The sequence below is a fragment of the Rhododendron vialii genome, chromosome 11a (genome assembly GCF_030253575.1).
Source record: "Rhododendron vialii isolate Sample 1 chromosome 11a, ASM3025357v1".
NCBI classification, from domain to species: Eukaryota; Viridiplantae; Streptophyta; class Magnoliopsida; order Ericales; family Ericaceae; genus Rhododendron; species Rhododendron vialii.
The window spans coordinates 25,022,997-25,047,436 of record NC_080567.1 but is presented as its reverse complement, the minus strand read 5'-3'; the positions used below and the strand labels follow the sequence as shown (position 1 = coordinate 25,047,436).

Sequence of the window (24,440 nt, the reverse complement as noted above, 5' to 3'; positions counted from 1 at the left end):
ATTTTATTTTACTTGTTTTGTATTTTTCGAGGAATTAAAGTAATGTTCTCACTTCCTCTAGGAATTTTATTGATGGTTTGAGACAAATACATAGTTTAAAACATGTTAGCAATAATTTGGTTGCTGGAAATTCAATTCTAGTTGGAGCTGTTGGTTCGTGCAAGACTAAGTTGACGTTGTTGCAGGATATTGGTAATTTATTAATTCTCTTAACCAGTTGACTTTGTTTCTTAACCAGTTGACTTTGTTGCAGAGTAGTTTTTGTAACTACTTGACTGAAATTCTTTTGAATTTTTAGGTGATGCTGATTTGGATAAGTCTATTTGGAGAAATATAGATCAACTAAGAGATATATTAGTTGCAACGATTTCGTTTCTGTTCCATCAAGGTTCTGGACTAACGAAAGCACAAGAGAAGACACTTTTGAGGATGACATTTGTCCCTTGTGATTTGGCTTGTTTCATTGGTTTTTTGGAAACACCGAACACAAGGTAAGCATTTGATGATTTGAATTGTTCCCAATTGCAAAATTATCAAACGAAAGGTAATAGGAATGAGCAGATATGTTTTTGAGAAGAAAAGCAATATAGGGTTTCAATTGCTAATGTTTCTCTAATCGTTCAGTGTTTTGGTTAAAAACTTCACTGATAGTGCTATTAATAGAATATTGGGTACTGAAGGAGGATTGACAGGTATATGGAACTTGTGTTATGCTATGCACGTGTTATGTAAGAACAAAATCATAAAGCAAAATGGTGATGATATGTTGGCAGCACTGTTGTAAACCTGGTTTGTTACTATGTGGAATTTTGCATCATCTCTCTCAATCACGGTTTGTTTTGGAGTATCAAATCTTTTTGTGCTACTGTGCATGAAAAAGTTTGCGTGGTTTCATTTCTGCTTAGTATATACATGATTATGATGAGTCAATGATTTTACGTGCCAAAATCAAAAATTATTCTGTTAAAGAGTATTTGATAAACAAAAATGATAGTCAGTGGTAAATTTTTGAATTTCTTGACTTGTTGATGCATACTCTTACTCCATATCTACTGATTTTTCAAGCTTCATGGATAGTATCATTAGAATTTATAAGATATTGTAGAAAGCATGTTTTTTTATTCTAGAGATAAATCCATTGGGTGCACAAATAATAAATCATCAGTTTATACTTCAGATATAGGATCAAATTATAAAGCTTTTGGAAGTTAGTTGGAATTTTCCTTAGGCTTATAATTATAGTTTCAATAAACACAATTTTCAACGGTTTGGTTAAAGGGATGTTTCTGTTGTAAACCAAATAATTATTCCATCCGTTAGACAAATAGTCATTTTTGGGATAATGGTCTTGGGTGACTCATTGATTCTGAACCGTTACATACAATTATCTGGTATAGCATTGAAGTGTTTTCAATAAATTTGTTTGACCTTTTTTGTAACGGATGTGACCGTTGCCATTTGTCCTAGTTGTTATTCAGGTGGCTTCCTAATTATTTTGTTGCTTCTTACAGATAAATTTTTAGTCCATACTATTGTTGTTGAATAGTTTAGTTGTTGTGCATCAGTCTTTTCCGGATGAGGTTCAGTAAAAACCAATACATGTTTTCTGTTCTCATTAAATCTATTCTGTTTTCTTAGGTTCATAGACATTCAGTGGCTTTTGGATGAGTCTTTGTTCTGGACATCAGAAGAGAAATATTTATTTGTTAGGAAACTTTACGACATAATTGTAGTTATGGAAAAGTACTGGGCTCATTCTAAAACGGAGAGTTACATTAAGAATAAGCTGGAAGCTATGAAGTACGGATACTCCGAAACTAGTCATGTACAGGTATCGGATACGCCCCCGATACGCCCCAATATGTATCGGATACGGCAAACGGAGAGTTACATTAAGAATAAGCTGGAAGCTATGTAGTACAGATACTCCGAAACTAGTCACGTATAGGTATCGGATACGCCCCGATACGTATCGGATACGGCTAATAAGTATCCTGTAATTAAATAAAATGTTTTTATTTTTGGATACGTTTAGGATACGCGAGAGATACATGAGGGATACCCGCCCAGATAGTTTGATCAATAACCCAAGAGCCGAGCTCAGTTGGTTTGATCAATAACCCAAGAGCCGAGCTCAGTTGGCAACCCTTATAGATTTGCATAGGAAAGGTCGTGTGGTCAAACTTTGGCAAAAAAAAAATAGATTGATTATTTGTTCCCCATAATGGAAGTTATATGTCTAGTTATTTGTTCCTTTCATGGGCCTTCAAATGGGTTTAGTATGATTGTTAATTTATATTCCGTTTGATGTAATTTATATACTTGATGAAATCAGTTTGAGGTCCACCCGAGTCAGGTCCTGCAAAAACAGAGAATAGATATGGACATCGGTGTGGTGGCTTGCTGACACCCCTTTGATGCCTAGGTCAGTAGAGTTTGTGATAAATGCGGTAAATGCACTAGAGGTTTGAGTTTGAGTATTAGGGTTGCGTTCCTGCTCCTGGCGTTTTACCATTGTATTTATAGGCATTCTTGGGAGATTGAATCCCTGTTGGACTCTTTTTCGTAGGTTCTGGGTATTGGATTGAGATAACGCGGAGTCCTGCTTGGCGTGGTTGCCCTCAACCGTTTTGGATCATGATCCCCATGGGATCCGTATTTATCTAGTAGCTGGCAGGCCTTATCCTTGGGTAAACTGACGCTTCCCTCTCAAGGAGAGTCCTTCACGTGCTGGGCACTCCTCGTAATTCTCGGACGAGCCATGTCGTGTTTGTCACTACTAAATAGTACTAATGTCCAAGCTGGTTCTTAGCCCGCATATTAGCTGCTCCTGCGGATTCTCGGACGAGCCATGTCGTGTTTGTCACTACTAAATAGTACTAATGTCCAAGCTGGTTCTTAGCCCGCATATTAGCTGCTCCTGCGGAGCTGACCCCGTGAGGTCAGTTGATCCCTCCAGACGGGCTTTTCCAACGGAGCTCACCTCCAACGGTTAGGATGGATCTAGATCCACAGAACAGTCATGCCTGCGGACCGGACCTCGCCAAATCACTTTATACTTATAATACTTGTATTCTTTCGCCAATTGGAAAAAAAAAAAGGACTGAGGGGGATTGGGAGACGTCTTTGAGAACTCTAGCATTTCTTTCTATCCACAGGTAAGTAAACAATAGCCGCCAAAGAAAACTTTCTCAATGTGCTATGAAACAATTTCCCTACACATTCGCTGCCAGCCGAGGTGATGAGCTAGGGATTGCACATAAAATAGAAGTAACCCTCATTCAGGGCACAAATAATCGATCTTTAATTTTGTCATGAATCGACCCCCTGACCTTTCCCTATGGCAGTTTACAAGGGTGTATTGGTTCCCCCTCTTGGTTATTGATCGAACTACCTTTGTTGTTCGTGCTAAAAGAGTAAAGAAGTCTAAGCTTGAACTTATTATGTGTAGATTATAGTTCCTTCGTTTTTTGTTTTCAGTTATGCTCTAGGTTTATCCTATACTTTTGTTACTATTTCTTTGTCTTTCTGTTGAAGATTTGTAACTCCACTTTCTTGTACAATTGTTTGTTCTTTCAATTAAATCTCACACACACACACACACACACACAAAAAAAAAAGAATTGTCATTTTCATTGGAGCTCCCTCAAGCTTTGTGAGTCCATTAGACACTGCAATCAATGCCGTATGAGCTCACTCAATACCCAGAAACCAACTGTGATTTACATTTGCAGTACACAAAAATAAACCCAAATCAGATCTAACTTGGCATCACGAAAGTAAAGACAATTTTTGTTTTTTTGTTTTTTGGTAAATGAGAGATTTTTTTGCAAGGACATCAAATTAAATCACATTTATGAGCTCCTAAAGCTTTGTGAGTCGGAGCTCCTCAATACCAGAAGCCAAATGTGATTTACATTTGTAGTACATAGAAATATACCCAAATCGGATCTAACTTGGCATCACTGAAGTAATCAAAGCACGAAAAGTCAAGTGTGAGGAGATAGTAGATTTTCCAGCAGATGAGTACGCATTCGAGCCTCTTCTTTCTCCTCAATTTGCATAACATCTCCATCGCTATCTATCCAAGCCTGACGGCTAGGAACAACAGCCTTCTTCTCGAGCGACACAGCATTCTTAATCACAAAATGATTGATCTGAAAATCAAGCCAACAGACAGTAACTCCCAAGTATTCCACCACCCTCATGCAACGGTGTCTTCCATCTTCATCAATGGAACCCATTTCTCCATCCAAAAATCATCATCTCTGCCATCATCAATTTTATAATCTTCATCCTTTTTTTTTGCTCGGCATAATCTTCATCCTTTGATTTGAACAAATGCAATGTGGACTTGTGCAAGAAAGGCAGAGCCTTTATAACCGAAGTGCAAAGACTCAAAGGGCGGTGCTGAGACAGGGCACACTCAAATTGTTTGAACTTATGATTGACTAAAGAAGTGCAATAAGCCTCACAAAAATATACCTATGAGAGCAAGGGAGCGTGTTCGATACTAATCACCCTGTCCTGCCCCCAGTATGCAAACGAAACAAGATTCACAGCCGAAACCCTCAACCTCCCTAGTGATCAAAAACACCGAGAAACCTCCAGAGACACGAGGGACTCGCTCACTATCCTCAAGCTCTGAACGCAGCTCAACTCAACTATACGCAACCTCTTGAGATTGGAACAGTTGGAACAAAAATACTCCACGTGGATGTCCACGTGACTTCCTCACACATGGCCTAATGATTTTATAACATACAGACTCTATGTATGGCTCAGTTTTGTTGTCTAACGATTTAAAAAAAATTGCAACCATGGCACCCGACTTCCTCACCTGTATAGTCTCGATATCGGTACGCTACGTCTGGTTTCCTAGTCCTAATGATGCGATTCAAAAACATCGTAATGCCCGTTTAGTTCTACGGCATTAAAGTGCATTTAGATTAATTAAAGATAAAGCCAATACTATTATGTAGTGAGTTGAATATGCTTTTCTTTTGTTTCTCCTTAATTGCGCGAAAGCGAAAAGGAACAAATATGTTTAAAAAAAAAAAAACCAAAAATTTAAATAGCGTGACCCCCTTATCCACTGACTTAACTAAGCTTTTTAATTAATCTCTGATACCTCAACGGGAAACTACTCTTTCATTAAAATATCACCACGCCATCTCAACAATAATTAGCCGAGTGTTTAGAGCACCTAAACGAGACTTTAATTTGGAATATAGGACGCAAATCCTGGCTTTATGAGAACAAAATCCACTTTTACTTAATTGAATTAAGAGAGGAAAAAGAAGGCAAAAGCTCACTTGTGGTTCAACTTCCTTTCTTTTTTTTGGTAATCATCTGCTTTTCGAAACGTTATCTTTAACTAGAGGTCCAAGTACACCATGCGATGCGTGTGCAAGTCGAGCTATGTTAAATGCGGTTTCAAAATTAAAGGTGCAATTCTAGAGAACTAAAGTTGATTCCCTTTCTACTTCTTTCCCACAAAAAGCAATTTAATTAAACTCTACTTCTCCATACAAATTTTGTAAAGAAAACAAACAAATTTTAAAAAAGAAGAAGAGGGACTCGATCGCTTGTTGAAGAGTATCAGAGATCTCCTTCGTTTTGATTCTGTCATCTCCTTCAAACACACCATTTTCTTTGCATTCGCTTGTTTTAAAGTTCGAATCACAGCAACAATTCACCGAAAAACCGGATGACCTCACCCTGATTAAGCCTCAAACAACTGTACGTAATCTACGAAGAGGAAATGAGGTGCAGATCGTGTTATTAATTTCTGTCTAACTTTGAGGGAACCGTGGGATGTGTAGCAGTTATGTTGGGCTAGAGTACTACTCCTAGTAGTTACTTCATGCTTAGTTTATAATGGGAGTTTAAATGTTCATTGACTTAGAAATGTACTTCTAGACAAAAAAACACTTAATAAAAAAAATCAAGGTTAGAGAATGATTGGACTAACAGCATTGAGTGCACAGCGAGATTTAACCTCATTTTATTTTAGGAGGTCTAAATATTGCATGTGTCTCATACAACTGTGGTGGCAGATCCTTTCCAAATCACGACGGACTTAAGGCCTGCTCGCCGTCGGATCGTGCATCCGATGGCTCGGATTTCATTTTGGCAATCAACGATTGAGAGCCGTTCATTGCCGAGATAAGATCCGAGCTGTCGGATGCACATTCCAACGACTCGGACCTGCGCAGCACAGAGCACCATCCCCCATTCCATTTAGTAGATTGGTTTTTGTATGGTAGCTATGTCCAAAATAAACAAACAAGAAAAGCACTAAGTGGATAAGTAATGTATCTTTTCTTATTCTTCCAACTCTCCTGCATTGCACGGCTTCGTTGCTAGTTATCTATTACACCAACTGTAACATTAGATTGCATGGCAGCACCTTAAATAGTGATTGTCTCACTATTTCTTGGTCCAAACCTCACACAATTTCACTTAAAACTTTCTGTTGAGAATATAAATAATAAAGTTGTCCCTCTTTCTAACAGCTTAAACTTTAGATGAGTTGCTGGTTAACAATCTAATCTAATACCTTCTATGGTAATGGTTTGACATTAGGAGTACTTTGGTCTCCGGGGAAGAGCTTTAATTTCAATCCCTCACTGATAAAGACTGTGATCTTTCATTTTTCTCTTTTTTCGCTCTTGTTTTATTTTCATTGAAGAATTTCCAAGATGATATAATAGCTAGTGTAGCAGAATCTAAAAAAGGTCAAGAGTGTTTTATTTATCTTTTTTTCTGTAATTTCTTTCAATTAGAAATTAATCATTCATCCAACAAAGGTAAAGATGTTGAAATACTGAAAAATACCGGGGAAATGAAACGGTATTTCAGCAAATTATCCCATTGTCTCTGTTTTTTTTGGCAATGCAGCCAGCTTGAGCGCACCTTGGACTAATCCCTACAGCCCCTTCGACAGATGTTTGACACGCTTACGTGTGGTGACCCCAAGAATTGCTAGTTGGAAGAATTGAACTTCCTAATATGGAGCAAACATCTAATTCCCTAGCCAAGACCAGCAGGCCAACTCCTTGAGGTGGCCCCATTGTCTCTGTTGGGCCTTAGGAATACAAAATAAAGGATTTTCAACTAATCTTCCTAGCACAAAAGGCAGATAAACGAGAGATGAATGTATTCTTATCGGCAAAAGAAATCTTGTATTAATCCACGAAAGATATAAATGCAAGGGAGACGACTAGCACAAAAAGCTGGCTAGGCAAAATACAAGAGAAAACAATACCAAAAGTTTGGCATCTCACACAGTATTTTGGTTAACAAACAACATGGTTCCCCGGCCATCACATGAGAAGAGAACCAGAAAGCACCTCTTTCAGTAGGTCGTGGGAAACGGATTGAAGATTCAGAAGTTAAAACAAACAAACACACACCAACAACACACAAGTACTTATTTAGGGTAGTTGCTCGCTTGGCCCGACTAGTTAAAGACGATCAGTCAGAACTGAGATAAAAAGATTACGGGTGCTTCTTTCCCTTGGCCTCTTCCTCTTCTTTCTCTGCTTCTTTCTTCTCATGGTGCTCATGGATCGTGAACCCTCCAGCACCAACTGCAGCTGCAGCCGCAATTTCTTCTTCTAGCTTGTGCTTGTGGGCGTGCTCTGGGTCTTTTTTTGCCTCGTGCTTCTCATACTGATATTTTCGTCACAAGAGAATCAAACCAAATAGTAAGAAGTTTATAGAATGTAAAAGATCCCTTGAAAATAAAGAAGTTTCAAAATAGGTAACTATGTAGACATACATATGCATACGTAAACACATATTTATTCCCTATGCGAATAGGTAACTACGAAAATATCGATATTGGTATATCGAAGCGAATCCAAAAAACCTCCTAGCTCTTAACTGCTGCTACAAGACTATGAAACTAGAAACCGAAAAAGTACAATTAACAAGGGGTGAAACGGAGTGTTAAATTACCAAGGCAAAAGTGCCAGCAGCAGCAGCACCAAGCTCACCGAGGTGCTCATGGGACTTGGACTCTTTCCTCTTCCTCTCATGATCATGTGTTGGCTCCTCAACCGCCACGACGGTTGTGCTCTTGCTAGTCTCGGTACAGGCAACGGCATCGACGGGCTTTTCGTCGTCCTTGTGGTGGTGGAAGCTGTGGTGGTGGGGCTTCTCTTGTTCCATTGCAGTGGTGGTGATTTGGAGAAATAAAAGTGAAGTAAGTTGAATGATAGAGGGCGTGAATGTAATAGTGGGGGGTGTTTGTTAAGGTTGTAGGCTAGTGGGTAGTGTATTTATAGGTTTTAGAAGAGTGGTGTGGGTAGATAAAGAGTCCATATATTGCGGTATAAACGGTCAATAAGTCTAGGTACACTACACTAAAGCACTACATCATCCATTACAATTTTTATGGAACTCATTTTGGGTCCCACAAAAAATACAGAAAAATATTCATAAATTTTAAAATAATATTTTAGGGGGCCCTGTAAAAATTCAGCTCTAACGGATATGTGTAAGTATTATTTCTAGGTTTGTGGAGCGAAAATGCTCAACTGCGCAGTTTCGGACATACGAACCCAGAAATAATATTTACCGATATCCATTGAAGCTAATTTTTTACAGGGCCTCATAAAACATTATTTTAAAACTTTTGGATATTTTTTTGTATTTTTTTGAAATTCTGAATGGGCTCCACAAAAAATGTAGTGGATGGTATAGTGGTTTGGTGTAGTGTATGTAGCATCTCTCATAAACGGTAGCATAAAGGTGTGATGGACGGTGCAGATTTCCTAGTTTCGCGGATTTTATGATATTCTTATCTGACCTTTTTTTAAGAGCAATTACTGCTATAGTGACAATTTTTGAGTATCATGTGATGTGTCACCAAAATAATGGTAGAATTAATGTGCTACACTACATTACAAATGAAGCACATATATTACACCAATACATTGGAGACTCATCATATGTATGGTACCCAAAACATGGTACTAAAAGATGGTCGCCAAAGTATTATTGTTAATGACACGAGACAAGGTGCTCACTATCGAACACGCTCCCGTGCTCTCTGAGGTATCTTTCTGTGAGGCTTACTGCACTCCCTTAGTTAAGCGTAAATTCAGACACTTTTAGTGCGTGATTTTCTCAGCTTGAAAGTGACAATGAGTTACCCTTGGTTATTGTATTCGATGGATTGATTAATCTCAAACTTGGTCTATCGCATTACCCACAGTCTAGTTTGAGGGAGGGGATTAAAGCCTATCAAGATCCATGCCAAGAAAGAGCGCAAGAGCATGCAGGATTTTAATGATGAGAGTGCTAAAAAGAGAGAAAGCAATCTTGAGCCACTCCCAAATTATCCGGCTCCATCAAAGCAAGATTGTGTAGATTGATATATTTCCTTTGTCTCTTGTAATCTCAAAGTACTTTTATTTTATGAGTACAATGCAAAGCAATACAAGCTGGTACCCCAACATTAAGATTGGGTGGACCATTCCCATTAATCTCAGCTCACGCTCGACTTGGCAAAGTCGTGTTACCCAAGGTTCTCCTGCAAATGATGACGGTGTTGCGTCAAATCCGTGACAAAAACAACCATGATCGATGCCCTTCACTACTCTATTACTCGCTTCCATCATTCTTGCCAGCCTAATGATGTTCCTCAAGTCAGTCAAGCACTTTCTGTCATGAGACTCATGACGATCACTGATCCACAAGAAATTTGAGTGGCTTCCCGAGTCAGGCAATACAGCCCAATTTTTTTTTTTTGTACGACAAAATAAAGAACCTTTTATTGATCTTTGGATAAGATTACAAAGACTAGAGGGAAACAGGGCATAAAGCATCACAACGAAAGATTACATCCAACAAAAAAATGTAATGTAACAAGAGTAAGACGAGATCTTATTCCCTATCCTGCATGGTGGTGATTATGTCATGGTAGGGAATGGAGAAAAGTTGCCTAATTAATACGTACTGTGGTGATGTTCTCGATCTTGTCTGCTAAGGATTCTAACTTGGATATGATCAATAATGTCTTACTTGTGCCCAGAAAAGAAAAGGAATTTACTCTGTCACAACTGACATCAGATTTTCCATGGATTTGGAGTTCTCATCCCCTGGTTTTGTCTTCAATGATCAGAAGGCGAACAGGGTCCTAGCATCAGGAACTAAAAGGGCTGTCTGTTTACTTTGGATGGGGCGAAGGAAAAAGCTTTATTTTCAACTCTTTTTCGGAAGACATCTGAAGATATTTGGGACCAAAGTCATCCCCAAGCCAAGGTTGAGAGTTTCTTCATAAAAAGAGCATGATTAATGTTACAGAGTTGAAGAGACTTTTGTTCGCTCTAGTTGTGAGATGAGCAAAAGTACTAAAATTGCCTTTTCTGGCATCTGAAATTGTTCTGTAAGGCCCTTTAATAAAATTCATTATTGTGGCCATTGGGGTCCCCCGCTCCTATTCAATCTGTTCAACATTATAGATGTTTTGCTCTCTTTGTGGACGATTACTCTCGTTATACATGGACTTACACTCTGTGACACAATTCAGAATCTTTTCGCTGTTTCACCGTCTTTAAAATGGTTGAATGTCAATTCTCGAAGAAATTGAAAATATTTGAATCTAATGGAGGAGGCAAATTCTGTAAAACAGAATTTGTAGCTCAATGCATGCATGACAATGGAATTGTTCATCAGTCGTCTTGACCACGTACTCCAGCGCAAAAAGTTGTTGCTGGCTGAACGAAAACATTGGCATGTGGTTGATCATGGTTGAGCTTTACTTTTTCATGCCGGATTGCCAAAGATATTTTGGCTAGAAGCCTTATCCACGTCTGTATTTCCTATAAACTGTTCTCCATCTGAAAAATTGCGCATATATATGAAACGTCCTAAGATCACAAAATAAGCAAATTTTCCAATCTTCCTTCAAAAGTGCACCATACACAAGACATGGAGTGTTTTTCTTAGAGGCAAAAGGAACTTGTATTAATCAACAAAAGGTAATACAAGGGATAAGGCTAGCACGAGAAGGCTAGGCAAAATACAAGAGATGAGTATTAAAACTTAACATCTCACACAGTATTATTATTAACTAACAACATCAACATGCATGGTTCGACTCCGGCCACCCACACGGGAAGATAGAGAACCTGAAAGCACCTCTTTCACTAGGTCATAAGACAGCGATAGAGATCCGGAAACTAAACAGACTCAAACTAACACACAAGTACTTATTTAGGGTAGTTGCTCGCTACGCGAACTAGTTATAAAGACCATCGTTCAAAGTTAAACGACGGCCATTAAGATTAGAATAGGTGGTGCTTCTTTCCCTCGGCCTCTTTCTCTTCTGCCTTTGCTTCTTTCTTCTCATGGTGCTCATGGAATGCGTACCCACCGGCTCCAACTGCAGCTGCTGCTGCGATTTCTTCCTCTAGCTTGTGCTTGTGGGCGTGCTCTGGGTCTTTCTCTACCTTGTGCTTCTCATGCTAAAGGCCACCAAATAGTAGTATAAGAAATCTATAGGATTTAAAAGATCGTAGCTTAAGCTGGTACATTACCATTGGACTAGAAATCGAAATGCATCTAACAACAAAGGTTGAAAGGGAGTAATTTAAATTAATTACCAAGGCAAAAGCACCGGCAGCGATGGCACCAAGCTCACCGAGGTGCTCATGGGACTTGTGCTCCCTCCTCTCTTTCTCATAATCAGGCGTGGGCTCCTCAACCGCCGCGACCACTACGGTCGTGCTATCGGTATAGTCGTTGCCCATTCCGTCACTGGTGAAGGTGGTATCGGAATAGGCAACGGCATCGACGTCGACGGGCTTGTCTTCGTCCTTGTGGCGTCCGAAGAAGTGGTGGTGGTGCTTCTCTTCGGCCATTGCAGTGGAAGTGGTGGTGATTGGAAATTAAAGAAGAAAAGATAGAAGGATTGTGTGTGTGTGTGAAGGTGAAATTGGAAAGTGTTCTATGAGGTTGTGATGGTGAAGTGGAAGGCTAGTGGGTGGTGGTATTTATAGTTAAAAGTTGTGCATGGGGGAGGTTATACAAATTGTAGATCTTGAGGTATCAACTATCAACGGTAACATTGGATGGTGTGGTGGACGGTGTGGATTTCGCAATTCAAGGATCTTAGATCTTAGTACTTAATTACTTCCCAATAAACAATGAGCTTGTTCATTTGGAGGCTTTAAAGTCTTAGGCCATACGCACAGTTTTCAATACATTTTCTCTATCTATATCTCTGTCCGTTCAAACTTTCTTTAAAACCTCTTTTCAAATCCAAAACGAACAAGCCCTGAAGCTCTTTAGTATTGACTAGTTGTGGAATACTAGCATACAGATCTTTGCTTTTTTTTTTTTTTTTTTTTGGAGAAGAAATATTGTAGTAACAAAGGGACTACAAGCAAACTATAGAAAGATTGCATATGACCTAGGATCAAAGGACTACGTGCAGTAAGCCCGAGGGGTTTATCTAAGTGTGTATGAGAAAGATAACGAGTGTTTGTCATCTATTAAGTCGCAAATTCGAATTTCTCGTAGGCCAAATGTTTCAAACCTTGAGGGCATCAGAGGGTTTACCTGATCGTTAAATTCAGAACCTCAAAATTAGTCGATTTGTGCGGAAGGTGACCTGGATATCCGGTTATACTCCACTGTACATAAAAACAAAAACAAAAAATCTAGACTGATCAATGTACATAAGGGACTGCATTCTTCTCCAGAATTCCACAAGACTCTGTTTGGCTTCAAAATTCAATTCAACGATCTTCGGAGACCGACCCGATTTCCATAACCTTATTGAGTGTGACTTATTGTGTAGTAACGGAGTAACCCAAAAAAAGAATAAAAAGAAAATCTATGTTATTCAAAATAACCAAAAAATACCAAAAGACAAACACCAATCAAGGCGGGTGATTTCTCATGAAGGCCGTATTGATTTCCTGTAGCCTTGGATTCTGGAGTCCCTAAGAGGGCGGTTATGCCGGTGCCCCCTCCCACATGAATAACACTCATTGGTTATGGAGTCCCCAAGTATTGTTGGTCCAAATAACAATTCAAGAGGGGTGAATTAGGTATCTCAAATATAATACGGAATTTAATAAACCAATTGTGATCTATTCAACCACAATTCCAATTTCAATGATATACTATTCTACTCATGCAATATTGATATGTAAAACTGAAAATAAAGAGAGTAGGGAAGAGAGAATCAAACGCAAAGATTTATAGTGGTTCGGTCTGCAACTTCACAGCCTAGTCCACTCCCCAAGTGTCCAGCTCGGGATTTGCTGCACTATCTCCAACAATTACGATCTTCTAGCTTCGCAGGTGCTAGACAACTTTTACAACGAGCAATCTATCCCCAATTGCTCCGATTAATTTTGACTCCGGTGCTAGTCACACCTAATCCAACTAGTTTTGATTTCGGTGCTAGTAATACCTAACGACCAAGTGATTTTCTCTCCAAAATTACTCACAAAAAGATAAACTTTCACAAGAGATAATAAGGGTGTACAATTCCTTTTGCAATAAGGTTCAAGAAACAACACTCAAGTTAGTGTAGATATTCAAGATGTAAGCGTAGAGTTTGATAGAGATTTGCAATTGAAAAGCTCACAGAATTATTTCTCTAGAGATGTATGTTTTTTTTTTTTTTGACAAGCTCTAGAGATGTATGTTGTTGTCTTCTTTCTTCTACTGTATTTATCTTCAAGACCCAATATGAACGTTAGAAATTTCCACCAGCCATTGGAATCAATTAGCTCCACAATCTTGCCTTATTTACTCCTCTCCATCTTCCCCTTGATTTGTTCTTCAACCCAGCTTTTTTTTTCCTCAAGGGGCTTTACTAGCCGTTTGAAAATTGAGAGAATAGACTTTCCAAAGCATACAAGAGCTGGTCCATATTTCCAGAATTTCCATTGAGAGCTCTTTGACTATTGGAGATAATGGTTGCATCTTTTCCTCACATGGAAGGGTCTTTTTCCATGGAGAAAGACTTGTTTCTCTTTCTTGATATAGATGCAAAAATTCTTCCACTTGTGTCTTCAATCTAATCCCATCAATTCTTCTTTCCCCTTTTTCTCTTCAAAACTTGATTTCCATTCCTCTGTAAAACAATCAGACGTTGTCCTTGGTTTAGGAAAAATACTATCATGTACCCAACACCTCCTGATGTAGTATTTAGGGCTTTCGAGAGAATATCAGATTTATCCTTGGGCTTGAGGGAAATTGCTCATAAGTCCCTAAATTAATAACCAAAATTAGCCCAATAGACTAATTGACATATGTTTGTTATCATCAAAATCTAAAACCATGGGGGCTAACAAGTACGATTCCCATTTCTTGTTGGCTCAGTGTGTATTTTTTCCCGGTCCACAACAATGATCCGAACATACAGTTAACTTTTTAAAACTCGTTGGGGATATCATCCGCGGCAGAAAATCATGTTCAGCGAATTAGACACGGGGAGGAAATTGAAAAGTCGAATATTTTGGTGTGGCACCCCTTATCTAGCAATTAACCATGTACATATCCCACTATATCTTCTTCCAGAACAGAGTCATTGGGATTTTGGATTTCAAAGTGGAGTTTATGGACAGCTTGAAGATTACAATCCACCACTGATAAAGACTGATCGTCTTATATATTTTTCTTGTAGCGCGCAAAAAGACCTTAAACCAAACACAACACTGACGATTTTTTCTTAGTCAGGGTACAACGGCCAAACGCGAGATCTTTGAATTTAGCGCTAGGTGTGCAAAAAGACCTTAAACCAAACACAACACTGACACAATTTTTTCTTAGTCAGGGTACAACGGCCAAACGCGAGATCTTTGAATTTAGCGCTAGGTGTCTGGTACATCCACGGAGGGAAATCCGATATCTTATCGTTTGTGGAGGATTACAAACTCTCTGCCTCACTCACACAATCTCACAGTGTATGCTCTGTATGATTTCTGATACAAATGCAAGAGCATTAACTCCAAGGTTGCTGAGTTGATTTGGAGATAGCCGCAGAGAACAGTTGACGGAGGTTCCTTTTCTGAGAACTATGGCTGAGTGTGAGAGAGAGCTATTGTTGAGGGTGGGAGCTATTGTTGATTCTATCTGTTGTTTAATCTCATTGGCGGATGCATAATTTGTGTTTAGCAGGGACCCGAATCACCTGTATTTTCATATTCATAATAAAATATATAGTGTACGCACATATTGCTACCTGCGAGGTCCAAAGAAAAGACCATCGCGTCCACGTGCGTAACCTCCGTTTATTGTATGCACTCAACCGAAAAAGTGATTGATAACGTGAAATTTTAGGAATTTTTATCCCCCACATATAGAAATTTTAAGCAATTTTCTTTTACTAAGGGATTTGTAGGGGCTAATCCCATAGAGTTATTAACCTAAAAATTAGTGAGATTATTCAGAATTGTGCAGGATCCAGATCCCCCTTGCACCCCCTTAAGACCGCCCCTGGGTACCTATGAGTATCGAATTGGATTATATATTCAAGAGGATCACGTATTCGTGCTTGGTTGAAATTTTGTATATGACTTGAATAAAATTTAGTATATTACTTTTTTTTTTTTTTGATCCGCTTAGTATATTACTTGAATAAACACCTATAGCATAGATAAAGTGACGAGGAGTCTTTTACTTTTTCATAAATCAAACACCTATGGCATCTATTCAAGAGGATCACATTCATTGGGGCTCATTTTCTTAAATTAAGTGATGAGTCTTATTTTTTGCAACTTTTATCGTTATGCGTCAATTTTTTTATTTTTACTTACGAAATCGTTTTGCAAAGGGAAATCAAAAATATTAAAAAATTACAACAAAAAAGTGATAAAAAAGATTCACCATTAATAAAAAAAGTAGGTAATAAAAAATTACAAAAAAAAGTAAAATATTCACCAGTAATGAAATAAATACAAGACGAATTTCTAGTCTACTGTATTTCTTTTGAACCTTTTTCCAACTTTAGTCTTTATTTTTCACTTTTTAAATTTCTCTCGCGATGCATGCTTAATTTCAAATATTTTGACAAAACGTCCAATATGTTGGTGCACTAATCACGACAATAGATCATTGTCTAGATAAATTACTTTATGTTTCCTTGAAAATACGATCAAAGACTTGTGGTTTAGTTTGGTCCATTAGAAAAGAAAACACAAAATCAAGCTTTATTTTCAGCTCTTCCTTCTGTTAAAAGTTAAAACAAGTGACGACAATTAAAACATAATTAACATCTCAAACAATTTTATTGACTGACGAAATGGTCCACATCACATGAGAGGAGAACCAGAAAGCACCTTTCTCCTCTAGGTCAAGAAACAGAGAGATTCACAAAACAAAACAAACGCACAAGTACTTATTTAGGGTAGTTGGTGATCATGACCACAGACCACAGTGTTCAACTAGTAAAGGGCCTGAAGATTAAAAGTGGTGATGTTTTCCCTCTTCTTTTGCTTCTTTCTTCTCATGGTGCTCATGGAAGGCGTACCCGCCGGATCCAACTGCAACAGCTGCTGCAATTTCTTCCTCAATCTTGTGCTTGTGCGCATTCTCCGGGTCTTTCTTTGCCTTGTGCTTCTCATGCTGAATATTTTTGTCACAAGAGAACCAAAATAGTAAGAAATATATGGGTGCTCACTATTTTTAAGGGCAATGCTTAGACAAGGATGAAAGTGCATAGATCTAAACACAGATGAGTCTGCAACCATCCGATTTACATAGGATCGATCCAAATGCTAGATGTGGGGGCCCCATATATATATATATATATATATTGCTATGAAGATTGGAGAGGGCATAAAAAAACTGAGAATATGATTTGGATCAGACTTGAATCTACACGGCTAAATTACTTGCTGGTATGTTTTGAACTAGTTTTTAATGAATAAAGGGTAATATTCATAGAGCTACTAGAATTTCCCTTTTTTGTTGAATCTGACTAGTTTTTTTGTATCTCGTGCCTTTGAGAAGCTTTTTTTTTTTTTTTTTTTTTTCCGGCAGAAGAAAGTTCTATAAAAACTCGATAAAGGGTAATTTTATAAAAACTTGATAAATACCAAGATAAGGGTAATATCACTTAGGATTTACGTTGATTCAAGGATATTCTTTAAAATACCAAGTCAAATACTCTATCATTATCCTAAAGTTCAAGATCACAAAACAAGCACTCCCCCCAATATAGTAACAGATGCCGCTGCAGAGATTAAGGAATCGAAGTCGAGGGGACCCAACTATAAGCGATGTACTTTGGTAGGAAGATCTATATATCAAAATTGAATCCATCCATCCATCCATCCATCCAAAATTTCAAGAAAATTTTGATAAATTAAAGAATCAATCCTATATCAAAATTGAATCCATCCATCCAAAATTTCAAGAAAATTTTGATAAATTAAAGAATCAATCCCAAAAATTTGTTGTCATTATATCATTCAATAACATGTACTCCTCCCGTTTCATATAGATATTCTCCTACAAAAAGACGTGTGATTTTCGGATAAAAAATTAAAATATATATTTCCATACATGATTGTGAGTTTCTTAGTACCAAACTAAAAATCTCGATTAGTTATTTATTTGGTGCGGAAAAATAAAAAATCTTATGAGCGAAAGTACTTTATTTATTAATACAAAAATTACACGTCTTTTTATCAAGGATTATCAATAGGGAACGGAGGGAATAGTGTCTTCATCGAAGAGTATACGAGAATAGGTATTATTTAGCCTGCTCATGATGAAAATTACTCCTACCTTAAAATTAAGATTTCTAAAAAAATCATTTAAGGATTTGAATCTTCTCCCATCCAAGTTTATCTATGTTCTGGTTTGGAAGAGACAGTCTTGATCTGGACCGTTCATTAGCAGATAAGATTTAATGGTTAAATGGATGGGAGAGGATCCATTTCCTATTTTTACTCCGATCTCAGTTACAATTACTAACAATCGGGGAAAAAAGGAGCCAGTGGACGTGGTATTTACCAAGGCAAAAGCGCCAGCGGCAATAGCACCAAGCTCACCGAGGTGCTCGCGGGTCTTGTGCTGCTTCTCCTCTTTCTCATAATCAACCGCCACAGCTGCAACGGTTGTGCTCTCGGAGTAGCCGCCCATGCCATCGCTACCGTAGGTGGTCTCGGAGTAGGCAACAGCGTCGACGGGCTTCTCCTCGTCCTTGTGGTGGTGGAAGAGGTGGTGGTGGTGTTCGGCCATTGTTAGTGGAAGTGGCGGTGGTTGGAAAAGAGAAAGGTTGAAAGGAGTTTGTCAGGGGTGTTTGTCAGGCTGTGATAATATTGAATTGAAAAGGCCACTGGGTGGTGCTATTTATAGTTGAAAAAGTGGCGAGGGAGATGAAGGGTCCAGATCTCTTGGTGGGAGAACAAGACCTTCATTAAATAAAACTAAAAATACTACTAAATTACAACAACAATATAAAAAGGAAAAAAAAAAGAAAAGAAGAAGATGTAGATCTGAACAGACACATAAAAAAAGGCCGCCGAAAAAAAAAAAAAATGTTATGGTGTTTGAAATCCATCATCCCTCATGGAAGTGGTGGCATTGACTCTGTCATCGCCACCTCCACCATTGCTTAAGAAATCAAAATCTGGCTAGTGCAAACTAGTCTAGTCAGTCAATTAAAAATGCTAAGGGATTGAAGAAATCTCAATCCGTATTTACAAGAAGTCCACATCTTGAGGTATCAATTAATCGGTCGCATGAGAACAAAGGGTGGCCCAAGTGGTAATGTGTTCGTTTTACTAGGATAAGGTTTAGATTAGACTAGAGGAGATAGGTTTCTTAATTGCTTGTACAGAAGGGAAAAAAACAATTGTCACATGGAATGGTGTGTTGGACGGTGGAGATTTCGCAATTCACGGATCTTAAATCTTAGTTCCGATAAAGTAGTAGGTAATTAACCTCCAAGTCTCAAGTGGTAGGACCGTAGGATGCTTCCCACAAAATAATTGAAAAATTGACCTATTAGTAACGCACAAAAGGAATAACAATAAATAAATTACCTCATGCCAATAAAATAAGCAAAGCACGGGGTACAGATCCCCGCACATAGATGGCTGGGGCGATCCGTCTCACATCCCACAAATAGTTGGAATTGCTCATTTTGTTCAAAATGTTTTATTTGATATTTATGTAAAAAATCAGCTCAATCTCACATCCCACAAATAGTTGGAATTGCTCATTTTGTTCAAAATGTTTTACTTGATATTCATGTAAAAAATCAGCTCATCTAATATCGGTAAGAATCTTTACGGGGATCACAATCCGATGGGCCAAAGATAATCATTAATCATGGCGGGTGTTTACTCATGGAAGCCCTAATTGGTGTAGTCTTAATGCAAATAATACTGGGCGGTTAGGTGTCTCCCACATGAGGATCATCCATTGATTAGAGTCCCAAATTAATCCCATTGCTCCAAGCTGCTCAACTACTTACTACTTTAGCAATAAATCCATTTCGAAGACGGATGAGTTCAGACAACCGTCCTAATCACATTATTATTATTTTTTTATAATTCTAGTACTACTTTTTAATTTTTTTTAAATGAAAAAGGTTCGCCCGCTCAATGTTTCCTTCTAAAATTTAACACATGCCCATCCAAATCAATTATAAATTTCCCGGGTGTCGAACACAAATCTAGATTCTAAATTTTCTATAGAGAAGGAACACTAGGTAGTCTAGGTTTTAGATCTTTGGGAAAAAAACTGAAATAGTCCCTGTAGTTAAATGTTTGTGTCAATTTGGTCCCTGTAGTTATAATTGACTCGATTTACACTCTGTACTTTCTATTTTGTTCCAATTTGGTCCAATTACTAACTTCCGTTAGTCCGCCGTTAGTCCTTTAAACAGCAAAATCATATGGCCCCCTTTTTTGGGTTAAAACAGACTCGTTCCCGCTAAATAAGCCAACTGGCTTATTTTTTTTTATCCTTATTCAAATTTTTTTCGTATTTGTTAGTTTTTTGGAGGTTATTGCATCGTCATGACGAAAGAAATCTAAAAAGTAAAAAATTATGATCGAAATTCAATTTTTTTGAATAAAGACGAAAAAATTGACTTATTGGCTTATTTTTGTCTTTATTCAAAAAAATTAGGTTTCGATCGTAATTTTTTACTTTTTAGATTCCTCTTGTCATGACGATGCAATAATCCCCCAAAAAATGACGAAAAACTAACAAATACGAAAAATATTTGAACAAGGACAAAAAAATAAGCTAGTTAGCTTATTTAGTTGAACAGGGTTACTCATTCCCCTCTTGCCCTAACATACCTCTAAACCAAAACACAGCTCATTCTTCCATTCTTCCATTCTCCATTGATAAAGAGGCACCTGAGAAGAAATTTGGTTATAGTTTTCTGCAAAAAACTGCCCTCAAATTCATCATTTTCATGATCAGCCATGAGATATCATAACCACTGGTATTGTCTATCTGTTCAACTTGTGGACAAACACTAAGATACCTTATTTTTCTGCATAGTACTAAAAATGCATATAGAACCATGTCTAAAAGTCACAACATGATATAGATCCAAAAGTCAGAATATGATAAAGAACCATATCCAAAAGTCAGAATATTACATAAACTCAGTTCCAAATTTAGCAAGTCATAACCTAATACATGGACATAACAAACCACTCAACTAGGTTACAATAAACCTAACTTAACCGCCCAAGTGGTTACAAAAAATAGGGCCATGTCATTCCATTCATTTTCCTACACTTGGCCCATGCACTGATTCTTGACTAGGAATGTTGAAAAATAAACCTAAGCCAATTTTTTCGTCTTTATTTAAAAAAAACTGAATTTCGATCATAATTTTTTACTTTTTAGATTTCTCTCGTATGATGATGCAATAACTCTCAAAAAATTGACGAAAAACTAACAAATACGAAAAAAATTTGAATAAGGATAAAAAAATAAGCCAGTTGGCTTATTAGCCGAACGGGTCTGTTTTAACCTCCAAAAAAGGTGGCCATATGATTTTGCTGTTTAAAGGACTAACGGCGGACTAACGGAAGTTAGTAATTGGACCAAATTGGAATAAAATGGAAAGTACAGAGTGTAAATCGAGCCAATTACAACTACAGGGACCAAATTGACACAAACACTTAACTACAGAGACTATTTCAGTTTTTTCCCCTAGATCTTTCATCTGAAATTGTTATGAATCCCCAAGAGTATATGTATGTAGTTATGTACGATCATACTATTATTAATTGTCATCATCTTATAATTAAGTTGATGGAAATATAATAGGCCTTTTTATTTTTGGCAATCTGTATGGGTATAATTGCTGTAGTCTTTCATGTGCTGTAAATTTCTCTGTAGCCCATTCGACGCTCAAATCCTGTGTCCGTGGCCTCGCATATTGCGCAAGTTCTTCAACCTCCCTACATTATACCGTTGGTGAAGTTTTCCCATTAAGGTTAGGCCAATCAATTGCAAAGCTTGCACAAAAGGAGAAATCCATAACTGCGGGTGATACAATTTATTTTGATAATCAAGTATTTGGGTCAGCTTACGCATATTTTCTACTAATCCTAGTTACATCTCAGAATGGATCACTGAAGTGAGAACATATTAAAATAGGAAAACTCACGCAATACATATTGAATAGATCATTTGTTCCTTCATCGACAGTAAACTACGATAAAGTGATGTTTTCTAATTAAAACTCAATATATTATTTTGTAAATAATGTCGACATAAATCATATGTAATACTTGCTGACTAACATATAAATTTCCAATTTTTAATTAGCTAGTCATTGTAAACGCGTCCTTTTTTTTCAGGAAATTTTAGTAATTAAATTCTTTTTTCGGTTTTATTTCTTTTAAGTGTCATCGCAAGGGCCCAGGAGTACAAAGTCGCACTGTAGAAGTACTCTATAGTAGTATAAATAATTCTTCTTTTATTCCACTACTGTTTTGTGCGTATTTGTTTCAAATTAAGGCTCGTTCTGCACAGATAATGAAGAGGTTAGAAATTTAGAATAGAGGGTCCTGAGCGTTGTGAGAAAGAAATCAAGTGATTACATTATGTGAAATTTGATAGGACGGAATTAGTTACCATTTAAAAGTAGATTCGATTAATCGTAGTTGCAAGTTGGACAAAGATACTTGATTAGGAGACTTGGTGTAGTAGTCGTGTAACGCCACTATGTGTGTGAAGCTTGGGTTTGAGCTGATCGAATAATTTTATTTAAACTTCTATATAATTTTTTACTTTTACCAATTAAGTTGCGAGTAAGTAGTTAGTCAAAATGTGCTATGAAGATTGATCTTATGAAGGCTTATGATTCTGTTTTATGGGAGTTCTTGCGAGAAATGATGAATGCCATGCATTTTCCAGGTCAGTTCACTAAATGGGTAATGTATTGTGTGTCTAGTGCCTGGTTTTCAGTAGCTTTACATGGTGATTTGGAAGGTTTTTTCCAAGGGAAGAGGGGGCTAAGGCAAGGGGATCCGATTTCTCCCTACCTTTTTCTGTTAGTCATGGAAGGTTTCTATTTTATTTTGCAAGCCAAGATCTTAGGGAGCAACTTCACTTTCCACCCAAAATGTAAAGCTTTGCAAATTCACCACCTTGCTTTTGCGGATGATTTGTGTGTTTTGTGTGGGGCTGACAAGCATTCTTTTTCTATTGTCAAATCGGCTTTGGATGATTTCTATTATTTTTCTGGGCTCCAACCGAACCTTCAGAAAAGTGCAATCTTTTATTTTGGAGTAGGTAGTGACCTTACGAGGGAATTAGAGTCTATTCTTCCTATTCCGCAGGGTACTCTTCCAGTTCGTTATTTAGGAGTTCCTTTGATTACATCTAGGCTATCCTACAGTGATTGTGTGCAGCTCAAGGAGAAGATCTTGCAAAGAATTAGGAGTTGGTCAACGAAACTTTTGTCTTTTGGGGGAAGATCTCAGTTGATTGAGTCAGTGTTGTGGAGCATGCAAGTCTATTGGTGTTCTATCTTTATTCTTCCCCAAAAGATTTTAAAGGAAGTTGAAGATATGCTTAGGGCTTTTCTGTGGTCTGAGGTTCAGATGAAGCAGACTGGGGCAAAAATTAAGTGGGATTGGGTGTGCTCTCTGAAAGAGGAAGGGGGGTTGGGCTTCAAACCTCTAAGACTCTGGAATAAAGCAACTATGACACGTCACTTGTGGGCTCTAAGTAAGAAGGCAGATTCCTTATGGGTCAGGTGGATTCACTCTTATATTATCAAAGGGAAATGTCTTTGGATGATGCAATTACCTCAAAATTCTTCGTGGACTATTAGGAAATTATTCAAGCTTAGAGACAAGGTGCAACCTTTGATAAAGCATGTGATTGGAGATGGGGATAGTACTTTCCTTTGGCTGGATCATTGGCATAATGTTGGTCCCCTATATAAGGTGTTTGGTGACAGTATAGTTAGGAATGTCGGAAGCTCTCTTTTAGCAAAAGTTTCTTCTATTATTCATGAAGGTGAGTGGCAATGGCCAAGGCAGCGTAACAGAGCCATCATGCTGATAATGAGGAGCACTCCTCTCACTTTGAAGCCTAACCCTTTGGTTGCTGATTCTGTCATCTGGATCCCTGCCCGTCATGGTATGTTCTCTGTTAACTTTGCGTTGCAGGCTTTTAGAACCCCTCTCCCTAAGGTTCTGTGGGCAGATATTGTTTGGTTTAAACAAAGGATTCCTAGATGGGCCTTTATAATGTGGCTTGTTTGTTGGGGTAGACTCTCTACGAAGGATAGAATTCTTTCTTGGGGTTTAGTGGTGGATCCCATTTGCGTTTTGTGCCGTGGCGGGACTGAATCTCATAGTCACCTATTCTTTGAGTGTCCTTTTTCAGCTTTGGTTTGGGCCAAAATTTTGCAGAAGTTTGGTATTTGTAGATGTCCTGCTGGCTGGTCTCAGGAGATTGATTGGGCTATTCATCACCTCAAGAAGTCAGGTTTTCTTTCTTCTCTCTATAAGTTGGCTATGGCAGGGTCAGTATGTCACATTTGGAGGGCTAGAAATGAGTGTACTTTTTGCAACAAGCAGCCATTCTCAGAGGTAGTTTATAATCGGATTATAAACGATGTGAGGGGTAGGATCTATTCTTGGAAGAAAGTTGGGGTTAGCCATGGCAACAAGGTTTTGTGTGAAGCTTGGAATATCTTGGTAAAAATCTTGTAGATATGATGTATAGGGCTATTTGTTTTGTTTCTTTTGTGTTGAATCTCTGTGTAGTCCCTTTTGATTTCAGGGGTATGCCTTTTTGTTTCACTTGTATTCGTCTCTTTTGGTAATAAAATCTTTCTTTACCAAAAAAAAAGAGAGTAGTTAGTCAAAGTTTGGTGGCAAGTAAACATATAAAAAGATGTGCGAATATTTAAATTACATAATATCCTCAGCCAAATTCCAGTTTTCCCATATGATGATATT

General features: G+C 37.8%; 4 protein-coding genes and 1 long non-coding RNA gene across 5 annotated transcripts; 2 read left to right on the top strand and 3 right to left on the bottom strand.

Moving 5' to 3' along the window:
- The first annotated feature begins 234 nt into the window (after positions 1-234).
- On the top strand, positions 235-2,102 carry LOC131306495 (uncharacterized). The gene is made up of 2 exons (XM_058332765.1): positions 235-491; positions 1,639-2,102. Exons 1-2 carry the CDS (start codon positions 430-432, stop codon positions 1,916-1,918), a joined length of 342 nt encoding a protein of 113 aa, XP_058188748.1. The 5' UTR covers positions 235-429; the 3' UTR covers positions 1,919-2,102.
- Positions 2,103-7,167: 5,065 nt separating this feature from the next.
- On the bottom strand, positions 7,168-8,281 carry LOC131306484 (abscisic stress-ripening protein 1-like). Its single transcript, XM_058332750.1, has 2 exons — positions 7,966-8,281; positions 7,168-7,677 (listed from the first exon to the last, which is right to left on the bottom strand). Exons 1-2 carry the CDS (start codon positions 8,176-8,178, stop codon positions 7,504-7,506), a joined length of 387 nt encoding a protein of 128 aa, XP_058188733.1. The 5' UTR covers positions 8,179-8,281; the 3' UTR covers positions 7,168-7,503.
- Positions 7,175-17,086, top strand: LOC131306494 (uncharacterized). The gene is made up of 2 exons (XR_009193908.1): positions 7,175-7,367; positions 16,327-17,086. It is a non-coding gene; the product is annotated as an uncharacterized LOC131306494 (long non-coding RNA).
- LOC131306481 (abscisic stress-ripening protein 1-like) lies at positions 10,951-11,980 on the bottom strand. Its single transcript, XM_058332746.1, has 2 exons — positions 11,619-11,980; positions 10,951-11,480 (listed from the first exon to the last, which is right to left on the bottom strand). The coding sequence occupies exons 1-2, from the start codon at positions 11,874-11,876 to the stop codon at positions 11,301-11,303; spliced, it is 438 nt and encodes a 145-aa protein (XP_058188729.1). The 5' UTR covers positions 11,877-11,980; the 3' UTR covers positions 10,951-11,300.
- LOC131306483 (abscisic stress-ripening protein 5-like) lies at positions 16,241-18,619 on the bottom strand. The gene is made up of 2 exons (XM_058332749.1): positions 17,995-18,619; positions 16,241-16,599 (listed from the first exon to the last, which is right to left on the bottom strand). Exons 1-2 carry the CDS (start codon positions 18,220-18,222, stop codon positions 16,438-16,440), a joined length of 390 nt encoding a protein of 129 aa, XP_058188732.1. The 5' UTR covers positions 18,223-18,619; the 3' UTR covers positions 16,241-16,437.
- Between the last annotated feature and the right edge of the window lie 5,821 nt (positions 18,620-24,440).